The sequence below is a fragment of the Ambystoma mexicanum genome, chromosome 3q (assembly GCF_040938575.1).
Source record: "Ambystoma mexicanum isolate Mex_15411 chromosome 3q, UKY_AmexF1_1, whole genome shotgun sequence".
In the NCBI taxonomy this organism is placed as follows: domain Eukaryota; kingdom Metazoa; phylum Chordata; class Amphibia; order Caudata; family Ambystomatidae; genus Ambystoma; species Ambystoma mexicanum.
This window is the reverse complement of record NC_090926.1, coordinates 1000969125-1000995602: the sequence shown is the minus strand read 5'-3', so window position 1 is coordinate 1000995602 and position 26478 is coordinate 1000969125. Positions and strand designations below refer to the sequence as shown.

The window sequence follows — 26478 nt, the reverse complement described above, 5'->3', positions numbered from 1 at the left end:
TCCCCTAGCCTAACAACACATCATCACGCACCTCCAAGAACAAAAAAACATAAGCTACACAATGGAATGCACACTAAACAAAGACTAAATTACTCTAAACCACCGCACCAACCCACCAAGCAGAACTCAACACAATATGTAATATTTCTGATTTTTACACCTTTGGTACCTTTTGGCATTATTCATAAGTAGATGTAATGCGTTTTTACCTGCTTTAAGGGTCGTCTGTTTATTTTCCCCTACTGCCCGATACTAGCTTGCGCTTAATAAGGGAGTAGTTTCTTACCTGTAACTCCATTTCTCCAGTGGTGGTATCTTTCATGGATTCACATACTGTGAATATGTGAATATTCCATCGTCAAGCTGGGAATCCCTGGGTACTTTGATTTACTAATTGTCATATGGAAAAACAACACCTTGAGTGTCCAGTAACAATAAGACAGAGTGTATAGCTCCACCCCTGCAGCTTCCCCTCAGATTTTAACCACTCCAGCTGGAGGATAACCCCCTGTAGAGGATGTTTGACAGGAGGGGGGATGCTGGAGGGCGCATTTGAATCCATGAAAGATACCAACCCTGCAGAAATGGAGTTACAGGTAAGAAACTACTCCCTTCTCCAGCATTGGATCTTTCATGGATATATTACATGGCCATGGTAGTGGCCATGTAGTTATGGTTAAGTTGATGTTTCCATAGGAAGAGCACTTTTTGGGAAGCTTATAACTTCGCTCCCCCTGGACGAATCCTCACCAAACTTTGCAAAAAAGTATACGGCCCACTCTGAATTTTTTAGCAAAGTTTGGTGAGGTTTGGTCCAGGGGGGGCAAAGTTATAGAAGGGTCCCAAAACTTTTTTTTCCCCATAGACATAATGGGAAAAAAATGTGCTCACTCCTACAGCCCAAACCGCTGGACGGATTTACACCAAATTTGCAGCAGGAGCGGCGGCTTGGTCCCGAAAGCGTGCTTTTTTTATTTGGTGTAAATCTATCCAGTCGTTTTTTTTAAAAAAAGACAAAAATGTAAGTGAAATAAATTAGTGATATCTGCGTTCTTTCGCGGACACACTTCCCTATTCGCTCCGTGGACAGGACAGGGATTGGGCAAGCAACTTGCGTGATGTCCGCGGACATCTGATGTGCTCTCCCATTGGCTGTAGTAAAGCGTGCAGTGCGTCTTATTTTCAGAGACACCCGCCATCTTAGTTTATTGTTCGTATATTGGCATTTGTGGCAAGCTCTGCGGTGACTTCAGAAGTGATTATCACAACCTAACAAGCGAAAAGTCAGATGCGATAAGATCAGAGGACAGCGGGGCATCCAATGGGGCTGTGTGAGGCTCATGTGGATTGCACTTCCTGAACGTACCAGGCTGCTGCAGACTTGCAGGAGACATGCCATCGGTACACGGAGGCCTGCGGAGGACCGAGGAGCGGATATCCCGTTCCCCCCCACCCCCGCTCATGCCCGTGTCTCCCTCCTGTTGCCCACCCACCCTCGCTCATGCCCCGTGTCTATCCTGTTGCCCCCCACCCCCCGCTCATGCCCTGTGTCTCTCTTGTTGCCCCCCCACCCCCGCTCATGCCCCGTGTCTCCCTCTTGTTGCCGCCACCCCCCGCTCATGCCCCGTGTGTCTCTCGTGTTCCCCCCCACCCCCGCTCATGCCCCGTGTCTCCCTCTTGTTGCCCCTCATGCCCCGTGTTTCCCTCGTGTTCCCCCCACCCCCTGCTCATGCCCCGTGTCTCCCTGCTGTTGCCCCCGCCCCCTGCTCATGCCACGTGTCTCTCTCATGTTCCCCCCACCACCCGCTCATGCCCCGTGTCTCCCTCGTGTGCCCCCACTCATGCCCCGTGTCTCTCCTGTTACCCCCCGCTCATGCCCCGTGTCTCCCTCTTGTTGCCCCCCACCCCCGCTCATGCCCCGTGTGTCTCTCGTGTTCCCCCCACCCACCGCTCATGCCCTGTGTCTCCCTCTTGTTGCCCCTCATGCCCTGTGTCTCCCTCGTGTTCCCCCCACCCCCTGCTCATGCCCCGTGTCTCCCTCATGTTCCCCCCACCACCCGCTCATGCCCCGTGTCTCCCTCGTGTGCCCCCACTCATGCCCCGTGTCTCTCCTGTTACCCCCCGCTCATGCCCCGTGTCTCCCTCTTGTTGCCCCTCATGCCCCGTGTCTCCCTCGTGTTCCCCCCACCCCCCGCTCATGCGTGTCTCCCTCGTGTTCCCCCACCCCCCTCTCATGCCCCGTGTCTCTCTCCTGTTGCCCCCCACCCCCCCCGCTCATGCCCCGTGTCTCCCTCCTGTTGCCCCACCCCCTGCTCATGCCCCGTGTCTCCCTGCTGTTGCCCCCCACCCCCCGCTCATGCCCCGTGTCTCTCTCCTGTTGCCCCCCACCCCCCGCTCATGCCCAGTGTCTCTCTCCTGTTGCCCCCACCTCCCGCTCATGCCCCGTGTCTCCCTCCTGTTGCCCCCCACCCCCCTCTCATGACCCGTGTCTCCCTGCTGTTGCCCCCCACCCTCCTCTCATGCCCTGTGTCCCTGCTGTTGCCTCCACCGCCCTCTCATGCCCCGTTCTCCCTGCTGTTGCCCCCCACCCCCCGCTCATGCCCTGTGTCTCCCTCCTGTTGCCCCCCCACCCTCCTCATGCCCCGTTCTCCCTCCTGGTCCCCTCTACCCATTCCCTGTTGTGTTCTCTTTATACACCCCGCCTTCCCTTTCCATGGTGTCCATCTTGGTAAAAGATTTTCCTTCCTAAACTGGGACGCCGCAGGCGTTCAGGTATGGGAAGAAAAATCTTTTTTTTTTACCACCCAGGGTTCCCACTTTGAGAACCTAGGATGCTAGTGGTCTTCATCCATTGAAAAGGACGTTATGGTTAAGCTGCGCCATTAAAAACCTATGAAATTCAGTGAGAAAACGTTGGTAAAGGGATGTTATGGTTCCAAGTAAAACCGAAAAACCCTTGAAATTCGCCAGTTATGTTAAGCTAAGCAACTATAACTCGCGCCACCACCGTGCACTGCTAAGCCTAACACCCAGGACATCAAAGATGACATCACAAATCTCATTGAAGCGTTGGTCACGACTGTGAGATGGTAATTGGGTTCAACAAGGGGCATCCCCTTCGAGATGTTGTAGGGAATTGTCCACCATTTTAGTGTGTTTGAGAGAGTCTGAGTGATGGTAATTTTTTCTGACCAGGGCCTGTGTGTTCAGGACCATCTTGTAGCTAGAAACCTTTGTATTGGCCGCATGTTTAGCCTGCAGTTTGGCATTAGTGGAATGCAGGACGACATGGTCTCTAGCAGAGCCATGTATTTGCGCACCACAATTAGCTTGTTGGAGTATGGAATTTGTCAGGGTTATTATTTTTTTCACTCTGTCTGAAGAGGGTTTCATGAGGCTTTGGTCCGTGAGAAATTGAGCGCCCAGGAAGAGCAAACTTTTTAAAGTTTGTGTGCAAGATTTGGTCGGAGATACTTTCGCTGTCTTGGATGTTTCGGGATGTGGCATTACGCATCTTTGAGGTCCAACGCTGCCAGCTATTCGTGGGGTTGTATGGCCTTTATGATATCTTGAAGGGTCACCATCTTGAACTTTTGCTTTTTGATGTTTTTGTTTAGCTTTTGCGAGTCCAGGATTGACTGCCACTCCCGTCTGGTTTCTGGTCTACGAAGTACCTGGAGTATACTCCTTTTTACTTTGCTGAACGAGGAACTCTTTCAATTGCCCATTTCTTTAACATTTGACGTGCTTCCTGTTGTAGAATTGGAAGGGGTGTGTGTGATACCTTTATAGGAGGCAACGGAATCTGTGCACGTTTGAATTGTAACAAGTGGCCGTGCTGGGTGGCATCTAGCACCCATCTGTCTTTTGTAATTGCTTGCCACTTGTTGAGATAAAACGTCACATTTCCCTCCACCTGTGTGCCCCCGAGGCAGTCATTGCTGGGCCTTGTTCTGTCTATCTCTTTGAGAGGTGGCTGATCCGCATTTGCGCTGTCCCTCGTGATAATCCCTGCTGCACTGGGAGGACTGGTAATTTCTCCTGTATCCCCGAGTGTAGTATTTTTGCTGTTCCTTGAGAACGAGAATCTAGAATTACCTGAGGCACCTCGAAAGGAACGTAAAGACTTTCTGTACAGTAAGGTTGTTAGCGATCTAGCAGTATCAGAGTCTGCTTTCATTTTTTTTTTTTTTTTAGGGCCTCATCGATCTTGTCACCAAACAGGTTTTCTCCCTCAAACGGTATGTCAACCACTTTATGTTGCACCTCCTGTCGAAAGTCAGTGCAACATAGCCATCCTTGCTTTCTGAGGACTACTCCATTGCCAATTTGTTTGAATCCCGTTTCAGTGAGATCCACAGCGATGTTAATACTGTGGTTGGAGGCCTCCTCACCTTCATGCACCAGTGCTGTGGAGTCTTTCCTCGGTTGCTCTGGCACGTGCTCTCATGTAGGAGCCAAACGATTCCACATTTCTCGATCGTAGCGAGCAACTATTACAAGGGCATTGGCTGCTTTGATTGTTTCTCCAATGGCGAGCGCTTTTTTACATAAGGCATCAATTTTTCTGCCTTCATTGTCTGGGGGAGTGGCGCATTTGTGCTGCGTACGAGCCTAGCCACCCGCTGCCGCTGACATCACCGACTCTGGAGAGGGTTGTGAGGTGAGACATTTTGGTGTCATATTTGATGCCATACATTTTATAAGTGCCGGTTCAAAAAAAATGATGTTTTAGAGTACAAAGGCCCTCCTGCCAAACATGATCTAGGACGAGTATAGAAAACACAGCCTTTCTGCGCTTACCCATGTGGTCGAAAAGAAAGCAGTCCTTTTCTTCTGCAGGAGTTAAACCAAATTTCTGGCATGCCTTAGATACAATGGAGTGGAAAGCCCCAGTGTCATCTGGAGGCGAGGGTTGAGGAGGACTACTTTCCGTATCTTGGTCCGGGTCATCCGTGTCCCGCCTATCGTCTCTGCGAGGAGATGAGGAGGTGGTAGAGCTCGTGTCCCTTGGACCTGGTCTTGGTCTGTTATCTACTAGTTCCCCCTCTTGTTCGCTATTCGTAGACTATCTCTTCGTAGGAGTGGGGGTCCAGGAGAAGATTGGGCTCTTGGACATTTGTCTTGGTCCCTGGAAGAATACCCTGGATCCCTTTGTTGCTGCTGACCTGGCGTACCCTGGTCTTTCCTCCATAGATGAACTGCCTGCAGCTGAGGAGGTGGAAACCAGGCATGGAGTTGTCCCAGCAGTGTTTGCAGAGTGGAAAGCACTTGCAGGGAGAGCAAGCATTGCAGATTTAGAAGGGGGTATTGTGGAGTCATACCATTCCCAAAGGTGTTGATGGTAGAGTAGGTGGTATGTTATGCATTCTTAGAGGTGTTTCTTCTCCTCTTGATGGTAGACGATCAGAGGATTTGTCCTGAATATGAGGCTGGGATCTGCCTTCCTCAGGATCAGAGCCGTGACCCCTGGGCACTCTTCTGCTGGAGACTCGAAATCTGAAGTGATTTCATGATGTAAGATGTCATCTGGCATGATGTCAGGGTAGCTTATAGGGTTTTTAGTATTCCTTTGCTGGATGATATACTGTCCTGTATAGGTAATTCTGTGGTTTCAGTCGTGATAGTGGTTGACAGGGTTGATGGCAGTGCAGCCTTACTCCAGGACAATTTGTGCTTTTTGGTCATCGACGAGGGGGATAGTCGACAAGTGATGTCCTGATGTCTTAGTCGATTTCGGAGTGGGTGTCGACGACTATTTGATCGTCGCAGGGTGCTTCGTGGACGACTCTTGTCCAGAAGAGTATCTGCAAGACTACGAGGACGAAGGTTTTTTTTTTTTTTTTTTTGCAGACGAAGATGGGGTCTTTGTGGACAACTTGGATTTGTGTTTGTCGTCGGAGAGGACCATCTGGATGAGTTGGATGTGGTTTTAATCCACAGGCGTGAGCCTTTATCTGTTGGTTTTTCCGATGGTGTCTTCATCGACGGGACTTTGGACAAGTGCTTTGACCCACAACGGGACCCCTCACTGCTACCTGGTGTTTTATTAACAGGTGAGGGGGCTTTGGCCTTTTCGTGTCTCGTGGACAATTTTGGCTCTCCTGTTTGTTTCTCCTCCAAATGTTCTTCAGTCTTGACCTGTGACTTGATGGCAACCTCTTGTCAGAGGAAGTGGTAGCTCTCCCACTCCTTGACGAACCCGCTTCCGACACTGGGTCTGCTCCTTCATTAAGCCAACAAATGAGGCAACGGTTTCTGTCCTTAAGGGTTTTCAGTGAAAAACCTTGGCAGATATCGCATTCCTCTGGGGAATGATTAGGATAGAGGCTGTGTAGACAATCTGCATGCCCGTCACCTTCGTATACATTTTTCAGGCCACAATTGCCACAAGGCCCGATCAAGGATTTTTTCGTCCAGTGATCTCCATGGTCATAAACGGGAGCGTAGATGAGTCGTCTGTTTCTCCGTTGGAGAATAAGTTGAACAAATATTAATTGTGTGGAACGATATCTTCTCTCAGGAGAGAAGAACTTGAGGAATCCCACCAGCTCCAAAGACAGTTGAAATCTGAGGAGAAGCTGCAGGGGCAGAGCTATACACTCGACGTCATATTGGTGGGGACCAAAAGCACCCACGACGACGATGGAATTACTAAATCAAAGTAACCAGAGATTCCCAGCCCGACGACAGGAAATATTCACAGCATGTGAATCCATGAAAGACCCAATGCTGGAGAAATATTTTACTTACCACAGACACAACACAACTCTCCACACTCCTTAAACACCACTCTGACAACACAGTTAATCACACAATGTAGATTAACAACCTGTAGTGTGACCAGACGTCCTGGTTTTGGCCGGACTATTCCGGAATTAGGCCTTTTGTCGATCCGTCCCAAGACTTTTTTAGTTTAGGAGGATGGCCGCTGCAGAAATGCATCATTTCAAGCTGACATGTGTACTTAAACAGTTGGCAATTATCACCTTTGTGAAACCTCTGACAGCCAAGGCTAGCCCTGAACCTACAACCTTTTTGTGCATTGCCATTTGCATTTAGTGATAGTGCAACAGAGATTGGTATAGCAAAGCCTGTAACAATCAAAGCGGAAGCTTCTCAAATCGCTCAAGTGATGTGTAATTTTGCAACCCTGCAGTTTGTATATAGGAGAATTGCTCCTGGAAATACGTATTTTTTTTTTTAAATAACTGTGTATTGAATTTAAACAACGCAACGAAAAACAGATGTTAAGCATAGACATACATCAGAAAAAGAAACAAGGCAATATCAACAGCGGCATGGGCACTGCAGGGCCCGAGGCCCTGAGACGGATGCAAGACGAATAAATGTTGGGAGTCCAGGTTATAGCTTATGTCCACAAGTCAAGGGAGGGGGGAAGGAAAAGAAAAAGGGGAGAGATGGGAGTGGGTGGACTACATTGAGCATCGAGCCATTTAACCCATATCCTTTCAAATTTACGGGGGCAACCCCGTGCGTTATAGATCCGGCATTCTGAAGCTGTGCCTCTGTCTAGTTCATTGCTCCAGCAGTTCAGACACTGTGGGTCTGCAGAGCCCCAGTAAGCCGCGATAAGTCTTTTGCACGCCCCCAGCGCCACCAACAAGAACATTTTCCCATACTTTGTCAAGTCTACTTCTCCCCAGATGCCCAGGAGTGCCATTTTGGGATCTCTAGGAATTGGCATCGTCAAGGCAGTAGAGATCGTATTGATACAGTCCCCCCAAAAGACCTGTAGTACTTGACAGTCCCAGATCATATGGTAGGAGGTGGCCGGTTCAGTTTTGCATCTAATACAGGTCTCATCCTCAGACCCCACCCCTCCCGCCCCGCCCCCCCATCTGGCCATGGCAGTGCGCGAATAATAAGAGCGATGAAGGATTCTCAGTTGCATTAGTCTGAGCTTGGTTTCTATCCCAATTTCTCTAGGGGACATCAATGCCTCTGTCCAGTCTTCAGGTTCCAGCTCACCCAAGTCTTTCCCACCTTTCTTTGAGCCCATCCAGTTGTGTGGCTACGAAGGAGTTGAGTGCCTGATAGAGGGTAGAGATGACCTTGGAGGGAATACACTGCGGAAGGACATTGGTCTCGATAGGAGAGCAGGGGGGGTATGTTAGTTGTGGCAGGGAACTGAGTGCGGATGGCGTGGGCCAGTTGCGCGTGCCGAAACCGGTCCATAGGTGCTAAGCCAAATTGCTCTTGCATGGTCTCGAAGTCTAGGAGGTGACCCCCCTCGATCACATGTGCTAGTGTATTTATCCCTTTTGCTCCCCAGTGTTCAAAAGAGCCCATTTTCACCATCTCCGGAAGGTGCGCGTTCTGCCATATGGGTTGGGATAGTGTTGGTTTCCCTTTCCAGCCGACCAGTTTGTGTGCATCCCGCCAAGCACGGCGGATATGGTGCATTATTTTGGGTAACGTTGGGAGTTGGTTGTTGGTGGCATACAGGATCTGCAATGGGGTTATTGGGGACATGGACTCTAATTCAATACTGATAGGTGGCAGTGTGGGGTCTGCGTGTATCCAGTCGTTTACCACCCCGATCTGTGTCGCAAGGTAGTACGTACGTATGCAGGGTAGACCGAAGCCCCCCTCCCATTCCGATCTCTAGAGCGTGTTAAGGGAAATTCTGGGCTGTTTCCCTCCCCATAGCAGTGTGCGAATGCTCTTGTCAATAAGCGTGAAAGTTTCCCAGGGGATGACAAGTGGGGCGTTTTGAAGAACATACAGGAGTCTGGAGAGGGTCATCATTTTGAATAGTGCGGCTCTGAGTGATTGCCAGTGGGAGACATCCCTATTAAACCGTTCTATTATCAGCTGAAGGTTGAGTTGGAGCAACCCTTCTAGTGTCGGGTCAAGCCGTATGTCCAGATATTTAAATTCCGATACAGACATGGTATGGGCAGGCCTCAGGGATCGCGGACACGCCGCCTTGGATCGGGAAGTAAATGGTTTTGGCCTCATTCACCTTTAGACCCGCAAAGTGTTGATACTCCTCAAGGATAAGGGAGACAGTTGGGCATGAGGTGCATGGGTTGCTAAGGTATATGAGGTCATCCGCGTAGAGCGAGAGTCTGTCCTCTCCTCCCCCCGGCCAGGCAAATCCGGACCAGTTCTTGTTCGCTCCGAGCTCTATTGCAAGCGGTTCGATGGCAAGGAGAAAGGAGTGGGGACAATGGGCACCCCTGCCTAGTGCCTCGGCCCATAGGGAATGGTTTGGAGAGCCTGCTGTTCACCCTCACCGTAGCCTCTGGGGATGCGTAGAGGAGTTTGACCCATGATATGAACGTTTGTCCGAGGTTCATTCTAGCCATGATGGCCCATAAAATAAAGATTCCCATCCCACGGAATCAAATGCCTTCTCAAAATCCATTGCCAGGAGGGCCAGTGAGGCCGGTATTTCTTTGGTTGAGTTGAATTCGGCGTAGGTTCATGCAGATGGATTTGTTGGGCATGAATCCACACTGATCAGGGTGGACTAGAGTCTCAATCACCTTCAATAGTCTATTAGCGAGTGTTCTGGCAACGACCTTGGCTTCTCCGTTGATCAGTGAGATGGGGCGGTAGGAGGCGCACTCCTCTGGGGGTTTTCCAGGTTTATTTATGACCACTATGCACGTCTTCCTGAGGTCCGGGGGGGGGGGGGTTGTTGTGGGGGGGCAGGGGGTAGTGCCCCTAGTTCTTTACTACGCAGGAACATACAGTGCATGTGGGTCGATAATGTGCCGCCGAGGCATTTCCAGGTCTCTGTGGGGAAGCCATTGGGGCCCAGAGTTTTCCCAGGTTGTAGCTGTGCGAGTGCCTCTTGTATTTCCAGCTCCGTGATTTCAGCGTTCAGGAGGTCGGATTGGTGTAGTGGGGGTTTCGGGATCTCTATCCAGTCAAGATAGCAAGAGGTTTCAATCGCAGGGCTTCCGGTGGGTGGGGTATAGAGTTTCTTGTAGTAGGCAGCAAATGCTTCCATGATTTCAGAGTCCTCCGTCAGCAATGCTCCCTCCAGGGATCTGATAGCACGCACATGTCCTCTGCTTTGCTCACGTTTCTGCAACCAGGCGAGGGTTTTATTTGCTTTATCACCCCGTTTATATATTTGGCTCCTGATGAGCTGATGGGCTGTTCGTGCGTTATGAACCTTGTGAACCTCATCCCACACTCTGTATTTAGCACAAGGATTGACAAGGATTTAGCACAAGGATTGACAATAGGTTTTTCTTATTGTAGGCCCTTATATTTTGACAAAACGCCACTAGGATCGTCTTATTATTTGATGCTTGTAGCTTGCTCCCATCTTAGATTTAGGTTTAGATTAGGTGTTTTTCAGTTTAATAAACACCCTTGAACTGTGATCACTTGTGTCTGTCTTTACTGTTGCCACCATGAGTTCCTTACAGATCTCTTAGTTTTAGGTGTAGTGGTATCTAGTACGTCTTTCACCGTCTCGCATTGAAGTTGCACACTCCCATTCCCTACAAAGAATCGAGGTATTTCACAACTGATTGTGCCAGTCTGCATTTGGATGGATTGCAGTTAGGCCAGCTTCCCAGAGAGCTCTCATAATGGTAAAAAGATGGAAAAGGTGTTCTTCCCAAGTTTTACTATAAATGACAATCTCGTCAATATAAGCTCCACAGAAATCAGAGTAGGGCTGTAATATTTGGTCCATAAACTGTTGGAAAGTATCTGGAACCCTGTGTAAGCTAAAGGGGAGGACTTTGAACTGAAAGAGTCCTAGGGTTGTCAAGAAAGATGCCTTCCCTCCCACCCCCATCAGGTGCATACACTGGGACCTGCCAGTAGCCTTTTATTAAGTCTAGGGTTGATAGAAAGGTGGCGTTTCGAGTTTATCAATTAAGTCATCGATGCGTGGCATGGGATAAGCATTGAAGTCAGAAATGGCATTAACTTGGCAGTAATCTATGCAAAACCTCCAGTAATGATCAGGTTTGGTGACCATCACTATAGGGGAGGACCATGGGCTTGAAGAGGGTTTAATATTTGCTCTTAACATTTTATTCACTTCCTCCACCACTATCTGCGGGTTTCGGCAGTCTGTATGGTTTCAGATGAACCACTTTCCTTTTCGGGGTTTCAATGTAGTGATAGGTACCTTTCACTTTTCCTGGTTTCTCTGAGAATACATCAGGAATGAGAATTACATCTTTGAAATCTTCTTGTTGGTGACTAGACAGCTCTTGAGGAATTGATTCAAAGTTGTCTACCTCTTCTGGCCCCAAACAGGATAGTATCATGGCATTGGTGGCAGATGGGTTTTCCTTCCACTTCTGTGGATGTCTCAATCCTTGATTGAAGAAGAAAGGGCTTCCCTTCTCTACACCCTCTCTTTCGGGAATTGCTTATAAAAAAGAAAAGCCTCAGCAAGGACTGGGTCAGTTTGTTGAGTGAAGGCTACGTTGGGATAGATGGTAGGTTCTTCCTCCGTTTTCTCTTTCGGGGTTGATGGTTCATCAGCTTCCCCAAAGCCCAAGGTATCCCTCCGTTTCTTTGGGTTCACTTTCTCTAAAATGGGGAAATTGAGCTTTTCAAGAATCCCTTGAGCAATTTTGTCTCCACAATGTACTTCAAATGGGATCTCGCCATGGTTCTGTAAGAGAACTTATGCCTCCCTGGAAGTCAGGATCGATGACGCCTGCTAGAAAATCTACACCGAACTTCCAGACCAGGCCAGATTTTGGGACCAATCATATATAACATCCAGTAGGGGGTAGCAAAACTAAGTCTGTGGGAAGAATTCCTCTTTTCCCCAGGAAGGGATAGTAGCCTCTCTACTGCTACAGATACCGAAGCCTATTGATTCTTTCGTGGCCACAGAGAGGGGTTGGAGGCTCTATGACTAAGCTTCTGGAATAGTAGGGTTCCCCAATTTGTTTCAATTCAGTCACATCCCACACCTCACCACATGTAAGGAAGGCATGGTATCAACAATAAGACAGACAAGTGAACACAGTTCAAGGGTGTTTATTGAACTTTCACAAGGGTGAGATAAACACCTATCTAAACTTACAGATGGGAGTGAGATACAACCATCAATAATAATGCAGTCCTAGTGGAGCCTTGACAAATTAAAAAAGGCCTATACTAAAAAAAAAAAAAAAAGAAAAAGAAAAAGAAAAAAAAACTACTGCCAATCCTTACTACTAATTTACAAATAATGTTGTGTGAACTTCATGAAAAAGAAAGTTCACAAAATGATAAGTCAGGATGATTGGGCTTACATCCTCACATTTTCAGCACACAGCAAGGCGATTCACTCAAGCCAAGCACACACACTGGCTTCTAAGGCACAGGGATACAGTTCTATTTTCACAGTTCAGGACCGCCTGTGTCCAAGTCTTTGCTTCTTGCAAGTCTCTCGACTCAGAGGGCCTGGAATACACAAAACATGTAAACAATCTTTCCCCCCATGGTTCCCTATCAGCTGGGCTCTGATCCCTTTCAAATCAAAAGTTCAACATTGGATCGCCCTCTTCCAATCTCAGATCCCTTGAATCCCCCTTAGCCAGGCTCAGATCTGTTTGTTCACTAATGTTTGAGAGTTCTTTCATGGGTGACTCACGGTTCACCCTGGACCCCCCCCTCAGCCGTGCTCAGATTCCTTTCTTTCTGTCAATTAGAGTCCCTCAGCCGGTCTCAGACCAATTGCAATGTACTTTAAACTAATCAAAGACTTTCGAATGTGCACAGGAATTAGCATGATCACTTCGAACTCAGTATTTCTTTTCGCACACTCAGCATCAGTTGGATACCTAACAGAAACCTTCGAATGGGCACCCACATGGCACCAGACCACTGCGTGCATGGTATATTTTCTCTCAAAGTTCAATTACTTCTTTGGTTCCGATTATACTCGTGTCGCTCATCGCCAACGCCTCACACACTGTTCTCTTTATACAAAGTTGCCGGTTGTAACATTGTTTCAAAACACAAGCTGGTTTGGTATTGGTCTCTCTGACTCACCGGCTTTGCTGTCTTTTCTGACGCTGCATTGTTGTAGGTGCCAAGGATAGTACCACAACGGCAATCGCTCCTATCCACCTTCGTTATTGACGCGGGAGAGCCCATGTACCTCCGACACGCTGTGCAGGTTTGCTCAGCTTTAGTTCCTGGTCTTCGTTTTCTTACTTTCCATGGCTCATGAAAGTAATGGTCTTTAGAGGTCACTGATACTTCCCTCCTGGCTACTCTCTCCGGTCTCCCAGTCTTTCTCCTTGTATTAAACTGCCATCTTGGAACTGCTGTTTCCTTGTGTGGTTTTCCTCGCTCAGTGTTCTTTTCTGCTCCACCTTTTATCCATATGGGGAAGTGTGTTGAAGTCCGGTGTGTGTAATAATCCGTAATTGCCTGACCTCGCTGGTCCATGGTGTTGGAACATGTCAGGTATACAGGTCTGGTGTTAGTCCGTTGTAGCGCATGGTGAACTGTCCATGAGAAAGTGTTTGTGTAGGAAAAGGCTGGGGGTTGAATTCCTAGGTTCCCTACCTGGTAGGATGGGGAAAAGGTGTTATTCGGAAGGGGATAACGTGTCTCACCCTCCGGTGTCCCACTTCCACACCCTGAGGACCCCTAATTCAGTTGATCATTCCTGCACTGGTCCACCCCCAGGAACTGGATCCAAAAGCGATGGCAGTGTCCTGGCCACCTGGATGACAGATAACCGCAAGGGGCACAGCAAGTAGAGCGCTCGCTTTGACATCCGTGCAGAGCCTGCTAACTCAGGTGCGAATCCCGGCGGGGGCCAAACTCAGCCTTTCATCCTTCCGAGGTCGATAAATGAGCACCACACACCGTGGGTAATAATAAGCAGCGCTCAGCTACCTGAGGGTTCGCAGCGCTATATAAATGCCAAATTATTATTATTATCATCATCATCGCTGGGGACCGACGGGTGAGACATCTTCATGTTTCTCACAGACCAATATTAACAAGTTACCCTGTTTGATTGTCAAAGCAGAATATTTCAATCCAAATGGCATGGCCTCAGCATATTACCAGAGTAGCCCTTATCTTGCAAGTAGAGAAGTAGCTGGCAAAGCAGTCAGCCAAGAGCGAGGACGAGAAAGAGAATGCAGTCAAGCTAGGCAAGCATGGACTGGAGGGGCACAGATCGCTTGAGAGGATGGGCATTGAAGAGTATGGAGCATTAGACACTTGCAGAAAGCAAAGATAGAAGAGTGTTTTTAAGGGAGGAAGATGCGATGAAGTTGGTTGCTTGATTGTGGATCGACAGGTTTCAGAGGGTGACCAAAGAATGGACAGAGTGGAGTCCAGCTGGAATCTGTGCCTATTGTCATGTTGGAGAGGTTGAAGTTCCCAAAAGTGCAAGTGAGTAGTGGGAAGAGATAAGGCGTGGTCGAACTGTCATGAAACAGGTTGAGGGTGCCGGAGAGCTGTAAATTAGGGTGATAGCAAGAGGCTTGGCACAAATAGTTAAAAAGAGTAGCGTATCTGAAAGAAGAGGGGAGAAAATTCGGAAGGGGACAGATGTCTTTCTTAGATGGGTGAGGTGTGTGAGGAAATACAGTACAAGAGTAAGTGTTCCAGGCTGCACGACTGTCCATGGCATGTGGAGGATCCATGTTTCAGTGACATTCATCAATGTAAGATGGTGTTGGTAAGAATCCCAGTGGTCAGGACTAAAGGAGGATTCATTACAGACCAATTGGGCACTTCATAGTCACAGAGAGAGAGTCCAGTGAAATATCAGGTGGTGGAGGGAAGAGGGGTGCTCCAGGATGGTGGTGGGTACAGAGAACGGGCCCCCTTGCCAGTCCCCATTGAACACAATCGAACATTCCTGTAAATGCACAGGCGACTACAATCCCAACAGAAATAGTGGCAACTGTCTACTGATGTTATCAAAAGCAGGAAACAGAAATATTTCAATGTTCATGGAGGCACGAAGTTTGGCATCAAGATTGAAAGTGCAATCAGTCGCTAATGATCACTGATGCCATATGATCGGCCCAAGGTAGACAATTGCTTGAATCCCATGGAAAACAGAAAATGAGATACACCAATACAGAAGGTACCCTAGCGCACACACAAAAACACATTTTAAGAACTAGCCCTTCAGCAAAGGTCAGAAAAATGTCACCCGGCATCGGTATTCCATATCAAACAAGACAGAAAATGTTACTTCCCCAGGCAGCTGGTACTATTAGCAGGTATAGCATTCCCACCTGTTGTTGGCAGTGAAGTTTGGAGCCAGGGGTGCTGTGGGTTCCCTCCTCCGCATGCCAGCCGGAGACTCGACACTGCTGCCACTGCGAGCACTGGGCGGGATAGGAAAAACCCTGGGTTGCTCGTCCTGAAAGAACATAACAAGGTATAGTGCAATATACAGGACAACCAGTGACTGGTCTTGGCATGGTCACGAGGAAGGCTATTCACTTTTACTGCACAGTCCACAAATAATAGGTCTTATTCACAACTGAGTTAGTCAATAGTTTGAGTTTTGGACCCTCACCTGACTTCTGGGCCTGTTCTGGAGAAGAGGAATGTGCAAAAGGAAGTTAAAGAATAATAACTAGCATTAGTATACATTGCCCAGGTAAACAATGCAATTAGGACATAACTGTGCAATCACCATCCCCCCCGTCCTACATACATCAGTTCCTGTCATTCCCACTGCTTTGAATGCATATTGTGTTTAGAGAGCGTTGAAGGTGGTCTTACACCAGTATGTATTGACTGGCTGTGCCATGTGTGAAATTCCAATTCTTGTGCAATAGCTATAGACACCATAGGAGTTTAGAGGCAAAAAGACTTCAGAAAAGAAAATTACTATTTGCTAATGAAGGCATGAGCCAACATTTAACATACACTCTAATGATACATTTCTTTTCATTAGGAATTGACTGACTTGTTCATGGTTAAACTTATTTTTGGTATACCCAGATTCCATAGGACAGCTTCAGGATCATAATCATCAATTGAATTTTACGAACAATTCTGCCAGGTAACAATTACTCCCATTAAATATGAAGGGATTACAAACCCATCATGCACAGAGTAAGTGCTTCCTATAATTTTATTTCTACCATTTCTATTTGCTGCAGCCACACTCTTCCAACCTCACCAAATTTACTGAAGGCATTTATTTTAGCAAACACGTAGCGTTATGGACAGAGCTCTGTTGCGCTTGAGAAGTAGGACATATGACATAGGTAAGGCATATCAAACTACGTTAGCTCAAATTCACTTATAGCACATACGTCCAACATTTCTATACACACACCAAGAAATGAGTGTAGAGTTGAGGAGAATCGGAGTCTCACGGATAGCTGGTACTAGAGTCTGCAAGTGTTCACAAATATGGACGTTTCCTGGTTAGAACACGTTCGAGTCTTGCCAATTCTCCGCTTCATGTGGGTGCTGCAAGCGACCGTTGGGGTGGTAGTCTAGTTATTTTGTGTTCTACGTTCTTCACTTGTATTAAAAGCATTGGATGGCCTCGCATCAACCAGTGCTGCCCCTTCCAGCTGAGATGCCTCATTTATTTCCTCCGGCCTTTCTTATTATTGATTTTCTTTGCACAAAGAAGCCACAAGACAGACAGGCGTGCAAAGTAGATTCCTTTAACCTAGGCAGCATTGGTGCACAAGAAACTAGGCAGTGAATGTCGAAATCACCATCACCTCCCCACCCCCCAACACCACCACCACGTGCCCAACTAGCATTGTGCCTGGCAAGCCATGTTGCTCAGGTTGATGGGTACACAAGCACGTGTGGTCACTAGCCATCACATTTTTAGACTCCTTGCTGAATGACAGCAAAAGGAAGATCAGAGCAAGAAACATTCTATTCACCTTACCAAACAACACCCCCCGCCCCCCAACATAAACGAGTAGCATTGCCCTTACCAGGATATTCCACGTTGTCCTTCGCTCAGGGGAGATTTTGCTCAGGCTGGCCTTTCTTCTCCCGTTTGAGCTGCTGCCGAAGAGGCACAGGAAGTCCTCCTGTGGCTCCGAGCTACACTCCACACAACAAAAGACAAATAAATTGTTATAGGAACCCACAAACATTACGTTCCAAACACAACAAACACAGGGTTTGAAGTAAAACCTGCTAGCATGTTCTTGAACAAGCACCACTGAAGAAAAAAGGTAGTACAAATCTGCAACCAGAAGCCATTCAACAGGGTTTTACGCAGAGGAGAAATAATCTAAAAGGCAAACTGCCAATGAAGAAACCTGCAAATCAGAGATCCGCTACTGGGCTCCCCATTACACCATATTAGGTGATCTTCAGCCAATGAGACGCTCTCCTTGCCCCAGTAAACATATACCCCAGAACTTGAATTGTTTAGACGCAGACTATGGGCCTCTGGTCTCTAGAGCGATTGCCAAGAATCCATGATTAGCCAAACTCCCGATTCTTCCTCCATCTTAACTGCATTGACACTGCTGCTTTCATTGTGCATCTTAGCCTCTTGATGTAGCTACCTTAACAGCCACTTCATGTACACTGTTGGTTGGTATGTTGGTTTGAGAGCTTTACTTTGCATGCGTGTGCGTCCCAAGAAGTTTTAGGATGCTGCAAATTACAGTACAGGCTCCAAGCAGTCCTCATGCTTGTTAGATTAAGGTATCAAAGGGGGGCTGTTAACAAGTCACCAGTCTGAGAGGGGAGATGGACAGAGTCCCCACAGCGAACACACGCATGGTGGGATGATTGTACATGCAGACAGGTGGCCTGGATAGTCTGGGGAACTCTCGACTATCCCACCCCCCCGCCCCCTACTTTGTGCCCTCCATGAGAACTATAATACAGTCCAGTAACACACACAGAGTTTGCTAATAAAGGTCGCAGAGTGTATGCCAATGCCAAAAGGTAGACATCTAAATGTGGTTTACAGGTAATATCTTGTTTATAAAGCAGCTGGTAAGATAGCTCAGTCGGGTGAGCGCTCGCTGCTGCAATCTGAGCGTGATCTGCAGATCGCAGGTTTGAATCCTGGCAAGGCCAACTCAGCCTTTCATCCTTCCGAGGTCGATAAATGAGTACCAATTTCGGTTGGGTGATATTGTATGTAAATATGTGCTCTGTAAAGCACTTTGGTTACGGCGCTATATAAATAACACATCATTATCACCATCACTTGGTCTACACTCCGCTAGGTGGAAACACAAGCACAATAGAATAATACAGAAGCCAATAGTGCAAAATGCTTCCCCCTACCAGACTGCGAAGATGGGCAGGCCCAGGCAGATGGGAGACCATTAAGACCAGTCCGGGAGGTGCAGGAATGGGGGTGTAGTGGCCGCGTGGGGGCTGAACAGGGTGGACGTGTGGGAAGGCCCATAGAGAAGGGCAGGGTCTCAGGGGGAGGGACCGTGATAAAAGCAGCTAGTAAGAGGGGAGAGCTGCGTAGATTCCTAGAACAATGCATCTGTCAGAAGTCCTCTGCTGCCTACCACAGAGAGGCAGCCACTGGCCAGGAAAAGACTTAAGCATCGGAGCTAGGGGTGTATTGATGTGCTGGCTAGTCATGGGCGAAACTAGGGTTGCGCCAAAAGGTTACAGAGAAATGATCCAGGAGAAAACAGACAGACAAGAGGACTAGGTCAGAGAAAATGCTGTGAAGGGGGACCATCCAGGTGAAGAACTGTCATCACAAATCCTTGATATTTCTAACATTCCCAAGGACATCACACATGGAATTGGAATCCCAGCAAGGTCTGTCTGTGGCTTGTGGCCCGCTACAATATAACTAACGAACCCCCAGTGAACAGACCCCTTGCTGGATGGTTAGGTGATGCCCCATCACCATGACTTCCAGTCAGGGTACACTTACAACTGGAAGAGCAATCCACTTGGGAGAATGGCATGCGAGACCTGGGGAAACAGAAAGGAAGCAGGGGAATGCAGGAAGAAAGAAAGTAGGACAAGAAAGAAACAGAGGAGTGGGGGCCACAGATAGAGGAAGCCTGATATGGGGAAAACATGCATTAAAACAAGGGAAGAAGAAAGAAGAGGCCTGGGAGACAGGAAGAACAAATGCAGAAAGGAGAAAGGAAAATAATCAAGAAACAAAGGGAAGGAAGGGGACAAAGAAGGAGAGAGCACAAGGCGGCACGGAAGGACTCACCAATCCAGGTAGCGGTTGTAATGGAAGAAAACTGTTCCAGAGAGAAATATCAGAGGGGATTACGGAAAATAGCCTGAGAAGGTGGCAACTATAAAATTAAGAGTAACTGGAAAGGAAACCCCAGGGAGTTGAAAGGGGTGGAACTATGTGGAGATGAAGAAAGGTTGGAGAATGAGAAAGTAAATATTAGTGAAGGTGAGGAAAAACCCCTTAAAAGGAAAACCAGAAGCTACACACCATGCATGTTGGATAGACTGCTAGAGAAGAGTCTGGCTGCCAAATCCAAACCCCAACAAATCTTTGAAATCTAAAATAACACAAGGAGGAAGTACATAACTTACCCCAGGCTCTGGAGAACACCAGCCACGAATAACAGTCCCCACAAATTAATTTAGAGCCATTAAAAGAGGGAAGCTTAATAACTGTTGCCAGTGGCCCAACAGGTTTTGACAACCAGGAAAGCAAGCATATTTGGAACAGTAAAAACCCAGGCCTTTTGGTAATCTTTGCCCGACAGGGCGAATCTGAGCGCATGCAGAAAGCCCTGTGAATCACTACATCCTAGAGGAAATGCGCTTGAGGCCACCAGGAAGAACCTGGCAAACCAAGGTCCAGACAAGAACATCTCTACATTCTAACTGGCATCAATGTAACCAGGAAAGCCTGAAGAACTTCAAAGAGACCTGCAAAAGAATATGAAATGGTCCCCAAGACTGAACGACTACAAAACAAGCCTGGATGACCCAACATCGACCTAAAACAGGGGCAGACCTAGGACTACCCATGCTCTGACTGCTCCCTGTCCCCATCCTACATTTTACATTTCAGGAAGGATGAAAGACTATTCTTCAAAGAACATCTTACCAATCATAGATTGCACAACTCAACCCGAATCCTTCTCCTGCTTCCCTCATCCATTCCTTACCCTCTACTACCCAAGCATCCTTGCGTGTTGCCCTCTGGGTGCGTACCTTATGTACATTGCTTCACAGCTAGATTTGCACTACATAAATCCCATAATAATACATACATTTGACACTGCCCCTAACATTATATGTATTATTATTCCTTCCTTTGTTATAAGATTAGTTTTTTCTTGGAAGGAACTGCGAGAAATCCTATCTTTAATCATAACTCCTGTGACATACCGAAGCTGTAAAATCACATACTGGTATCAGTTTTCTGTCGATCTCCGCTGCCTGTAAAAGTCGGTTTCCTATTAGGAGAAAGGCTTTGCTACAGTCTGCACCTTCCTTGCCTGAGTATTACCACGTGCACATTTCAGCGTCAGTCATCTGTCGCCACTGCACCATACGAAGAAATCAAATCAGAGAATAAGTATATGAAAGAAGATTATTTCATTTTCCCATTGTAACGCATCGCATGTTTTAGCTGATTTCTGGGGCTTGGTCAAGGAGAGAAAAACTAGAACAATTCCATCCGAATGCAGTCACATTGTAAACTTACAAAAGGCCTACACATCGCATAATTCACATCTTGTATTTACACTTCTGCATATCAATCTTTGATTATACACGAGCAGAGATTTCTCCAATTTGCACGAGATTCAGGTACATTCTTAACCATGCTTTCAGTGGAGCAATCGTTTAGGTACATAATCCAAAACAAAAAAGTGAGTTTGTGTTGGAATATTGTGTAGAGGTTTCTGCTTTAGAAGTGCTGCTTTGTATTTAGCATATGAGATTAACTATCGTTTAGTGTGAAACGTAGTATAAAGAAGGTAGTAAGAGTACATGTTTTTGTGAGATAGTTCTTGTTAGAAGTGCAAGTCTGTGGTTTTTACGCTAGTTTAATGTGTATATCAGGTCTATAGTTTAAAAGGTAATGTGTTTTTAGAATGTATTGCATGCTTACTATGCGTCTTGATATGTTGTCGATGCATGGAGTAAAGATATACATGCACTGATCTTGCTTTTTGACTTTTTTGGGTTTAAGCTCAAACAACGCTGATTTTGAGATTAGTGTTTAATAACAGATGAAAAGTCAATGCTGCCCTTCCCCAGCATCTGTAGACTAACCTTTTATGGGTATGAACCTTACATGTTATGTAAAAAAAAAAAAAAAAAGAAATTTCCTACAGATTGCATTGTTTTTAGGTGCCAACAGCAAAGCTGCTGGGCCTTAAATGGAGACCCGCACTCTAGTTCCTGCTGGTGGACAACCTACCAGCCATTGAATTCAATGAAATATTCACAGCTTCCATTGAATCCGATAGTTGGAGGGGACCCATTGCAAGTAGGCAGTGTACCGGCTGTGGAGACGTATGGAGGAGCTGTTCTGTGCTCTGGATATGCATGTACAAGCAAGTAAAGGGGATGGGGTGTTGGGGTGAGCAGGTATATACATGTTAGTGTTTTAACACAATTATATTGAGTAGACATAGTAAAAATACTTCAGTGAATGAGTAATCTTTATTCAGTTTATGATCAATTGAACTGTGTGCAAACACTAACTTGCACCCATTTCTAAACATTTAAAACACATTTTGGGCATTATAGAAGTACTCTTTGTAAAATCACAGTACACTGAGATGTTATCACCTCAGAACGTGCTGTAATTCGGAAAAGAGTACTCACATGCTCACAAAACCAGTAAATACCTTTTAATGCTGAAAAATGAATGCAAGATAGGTACGCACACCATTATATTACCCATAGACATAATATCTATGTGAATCTAATGCATCTGAATCTAAGAAGATACAAGCATCAGAAATACGATTACAGCGAGTAATGTATCCCTTCTGAGGCTTGTGCAATCTGATTAAATCACATGCTGAGCATAGTTTAGCAAGCAGTGGTAGGAGAAGGTGGTGGTTTTTTAGAAGGTCCAGCGGCGAATAGATGTTTTAGGACCACTTGTCCCACCTGAGTATCTGCTTTAGAGTGTGTCAATGCAATATTGCTGGGTGAAAGTGTGTACGGAGCTCCATGTAGCTGCTTTGCAAATGGCGTCCAGTGGGATGTTTGCGATAAAGGCCAGAGTTGCTCATGTACCCCCTTGTGGAGTGAGCTCTCTGTGTGAAAGTGTTTTGCTTGATAAAGAGTAGCAGAGCTGTATGCATTTGACTATCCATCCGACAATGGCATTCTTGGAGATGCGGTCCCCTTCTCTACCTGGTGCTACGGAGACAAACAGTTGGTCTGTTGTCCTGAGCGGTCTGGTCATGTTTACATAGTAAAGGACCGCCCTCTAGTGTATGGAGTTTTTTCCCCAGCCGAGCTTGTTGGGTTCTGAAAGAAGGCCGGTAGCTCAATGGATTGGTTTACGTAGAATATTGACATTAACTTTGGTTTTAAGAACACCCCATAGGTTTTCACCAATGTGTCTTTGTGGATAGCAAACAAAGGGTCTTGCACTGACAATGCTTGAAGCTTGCAGACTCTCCTTATGGAGGTGATTGCTGCCAAAAAGCCGGTGTATACATGAGATGTTTAACCCTTGACTTGTACATAGGCTCAAAGGGGGCTCCCATGAGGTTTGCAAGTACTACATTGAGGACCCAGCCTGGTGGTGGGTTTAATATATGAGGGTGGAGTCTTTTACTCCCTCCATGAATGCCTTAACAAAAACAGGTACCTTCCACCATGATACTTCACTTTGAAAGATGGTGTATGCGGATAGCGCCACCAGGTACACCTTTACTGATTTAAATACTAACCCTGAGTCTAATAAGTGGAGCATGTAGTGAAGAATGTCAGTTGGAGTACATTCTATCGGGTTTGTTTGGACTTCACCAAATTACTGTAACGCTCACCTGACTCCCACAGGGGCGCTGGCCTGGTTCGCGCTGCTGTGACCTCGTCTAAGGTGATGCGCAGGGTTCGGAAGACGGACTGGACCGGCCCCCAGATCTGGCTTGTCTGACTCGCAGAAGTATCCTTCTGTAGGTGAGAATAGGGGGTTAACTGTCTGCGGGGTAATGCAATCGGCCTCCCACTTACCCCTCTCACCCTCCTCAAAACCCTTCTGTGCTTCCCTCAGCGTCTCACCTTAGGAAGGACGAGCCCTCCATCCTGCTTCTGATGCAGGGGCGCGTTGGTATCCAGTTACGTCACTGGATTTTCGGGTGGGCGAGAACCAAACTTGCTTGGCTTCCAGGTAAGTTTTTCTATAAGTGGTTCCCCTTGTGTCCATGCATTAATGTTCTAATGCTAATGTCTTTTTCCCCATAGGGGCCGGGGTACGGAATGCCGGGGAACAGGCACCGACCCGAGGTGAGCAGTGAAATCCTTGTGGAAATCAGGTAAGTCTTTAATGAGTGTTTTGGTAATGTCTTTTCATTCACTCATTAACGCTGATGTCTTTTTCCCCTTAGGGGCCGGGGTCCGAAAATGCCTGGATGCGGCGCGGACCCGAAATGAAAAGGGAATGACCCAACAGGTAAGTCTTGACATGGAGTTTTAGCTTCCCTTTTCCCTTCTTTCTCTCACCTTTGTTCTTGTCTTTTTCTCCCTAGGCGCGACTGCGAATCCAGATGGTCACTGCTGAACATGGAGGTGCCCTGTAAAGGTGAGTAGAATGCGGCGCTGCAGCGATCGATGCAATGTGCTTTTAAAAATAAATGTCTTCCTTTTCAGGATTGTCGGCGAAATGTCCCTGGGATGCAGATTTAGCAGGTGAGGCCTTTTCCTTCTTCTGTTCTCTTGTTCCCTTCCTTTGCAGGTGATTCAGGATGCTGGCAGGTGTGGCAGAAGTCAAGATGCGGTGAGCGTCCAGCTGCTAGATGCAGAACAACGCGAAGCACGTGTGGCTGATCGGGTGTGGTTTAAATAGCCTTGGAAGAAGTTCCTAGAATGTGTCCTTCCTCCAATCAGGTATGTATCCTTCCCCGACCACGCCCGGGTGGTAAATGAGTCCCACAGGTAAAGTAGTTCCTTTCAGGCCTCAAGGAGGCCGGGGTTCCGCAGCATGGTCTGCATCAGGTAAGTGCACCCAAACACTTTCATAATGAGCCTGGCGCCTATGGCGCCAGGACTGACGTTTTCTATGAGCCTGGCGCCATAGGCGCCAGGACGCTGTCCAAAGGGCCCCTATAAGGGGTTGCTGGGACCTTCCCCGGGGACTTGATGTCCGCTTTCGAGGACGCAGGGCCTGAGCCGGCTCCCCGGGAGCGGGCATCGTGACAATTACAAATTGTCTCCACTTGTCAAAATAACAGTGTCCGGTTTACGTGCCTCCTTGAATGTCATGACCCTTAACCCTGGCCCTCACTGGCAAGTCAGCCTTCCAGTTAGGGCCAGGTCAAAGGCCTTAAAACCTTATCCAAGACTAGACTCTCTTGTAGTCAGTCCTGGCGCCTTAGGCGCCAGGCTCATAACCATCATGAAGACAAACATTAGAATGGGACTATTTACTTGGGACTATTTAACTTGGGGTTGGGGGGGCAGGGGGAGGGGGTGTTCAGCCAACATGGAGGCACACACATAGCTCAGTTACAAGGAACTGAGCTATGCGGTCTAGTCTTTTGGGCAGGCCTGGGACTACTTTACCTGGACTACTTTACCTGAGACTATTAAAACCGCACCCAAACAGAACAACACGTGTTATACTGCTGTGGGCAGCATAACGCTCACTGTGTCCAGCTTACCTGAAACCAAGGATCTGCAGAGAGAGAAAGAACACTACGAAACTTACCTGGAATAGTATCCTGTCTTCAATCCATCACCGACTTCAGTTCTACTCACCTGAAGGTATGCACTCCATCATCCGGCACTGCATGCATCCTGGAATACCATAACCTGGAAAGAGGAGAAAGAAAGACAGCATTAATAAGTGTTTACTCACGTTTCCTCCTGAACGAAGAAAGCCACACAATTCTTACTTGGGTAGTCATCGTCTGGTCAGTATCATTGCTGGAACATCACGGCACTCAGCGATGAACATTGCAATCTGCAAGGAGAGAAAAGACACAGGTTAGTAATATAAAAAGGTGAAACAGCCCAGCGCATCGCGCAATACTCACCAGACAGCATCACGCACATCGCGCTTTCGCCTACCGACCCATGCTCATCTTCAAACTGCATGACAACACCAAAATACCTTTCCATACCTAAAAGGAAAGAAGCAAGACATTATTATTCGAACTAAGAGGAACATAAGAACTACGGAACCTACGGAGTCGTAGCAGGCCTGGATTCCCACAGGGGGCTTGCACCAGTGAAGTACCTTGGTAACTGCTCGCCCCCCACATCTACGCGCCCCTGCCACGAGGAGCAGGACGGAGTATCCACCTTTTACAATATTAAGGTGAGGAGAAGGCCCAAGGGGGAGGAAGGAGTTGAGGCCAAGGGAGGTGGGAAAACAAAGACAATCTGGTATTGAATCCAGCTCTCCTATATTGCAGACCCATCTTTAACCCGAGGCCTTAACGAGGGAACGGGAGAGGGTTCGAGAGTGCAAATCATCCAACCAGGGCTGGGTGGCGTCCCTGTGGATACCAGGTGAGCGTAACATTGAGGATATCCATGCACCTTTGAGGTAAGTTAAGATGTCCAAACTCTATGACCTCAGGAGCCATGCTGCCAAGTTCGGTGAGTGAAGTTGAGGGTATAATGTTCTCCCCCCGTGCTGGGTAAGCAAGTCAGCTTGGTAGGGGAGCTCGATTGGATCGCACATCGCCAATTTGCACAGATGTGGATACCAAGTTTGTCTCGTCCACATGGGAGCAACTAGGATTAGCGTACTCTGTTCTTTGTGAATCTTGTTCACCGCCCTGTTCATAATTGGAGTTGGGAGGAAAGCGTAGGCAAATTATCCTGATCAACTCATCCATAGGGCGTTCCCCTTGGAATCTGGTTGGGGAAGCCTGGAAGCGAAGTCTGTGCATTGTTTGTTTTCTCTTGTAACGAACAAGTCTAGCGTGGGGGAACCCCACTGCGAGAAAATGTGAGGTACGACATCTGTCGAGTTGCCACTCATGGTCTTCTGGTGGTGGATCTCTGCTTAATGAGTCTGCTAGGGTGTCGAGTTCCCCTGGAACATGTTCTTTTTTACCATTTCTTGTTGGAAAGATCCTTCTTGAGATTTATTCTGTGCCCCAAACCAGGTTTGGCCCCATTTTGTCTTTGCCGTGATTCACAGGTGAAGCCTGCCTCTATGGCTCCAGCGTGTCTGGCAGGGCAGAGAGCGAGGCAGGTGCCCGAAACTCCCTGTGCTTAGACTCCTTGGTTACAGGAATGCACCCAAAGGTAATTGGCTGGCTGGCTGGCTGTCCTCGGAGGACAGCCATCCTGCTGTGTGATCGACAGCGAGGCTGCGAATGAATGGGAGAAACCTGCATAAAAGGCAAGGCTTTTTTGCTTGGAAGGCAGAGTCGACCACTG

General features: G+C 47.4%; 1 protein-coding gene across 3 annotated transcripts in view; it reads right to left on the bottom strand.

The window, feature by feature from the left end:
- The window catches only part of CEP131 (centrosomal protein 131), a 1227592-nt gene that overhangs the window by 1099682 nt on the left and 101432 nt on the right, over positions 1-26478 (bottom strand). For all 3 annotated transcript variants that reach the window (XM_069655164.1, XM_069655163.1, XM_069655162.1), the window contains 2 exons: positions 16902-17013; positions 15219-15346 (listed from right to left, as the gene is read on the bottom strand). In XM_069655164.1, coding sequence (XP_069511265.1) covers positions 15219-15346; positions 16902-17013 — 240 coding nt within the window. The remainder of the gene's footprint in view (positions 1-15218; positions 15347-16901; positions 17014-26478) is intronic.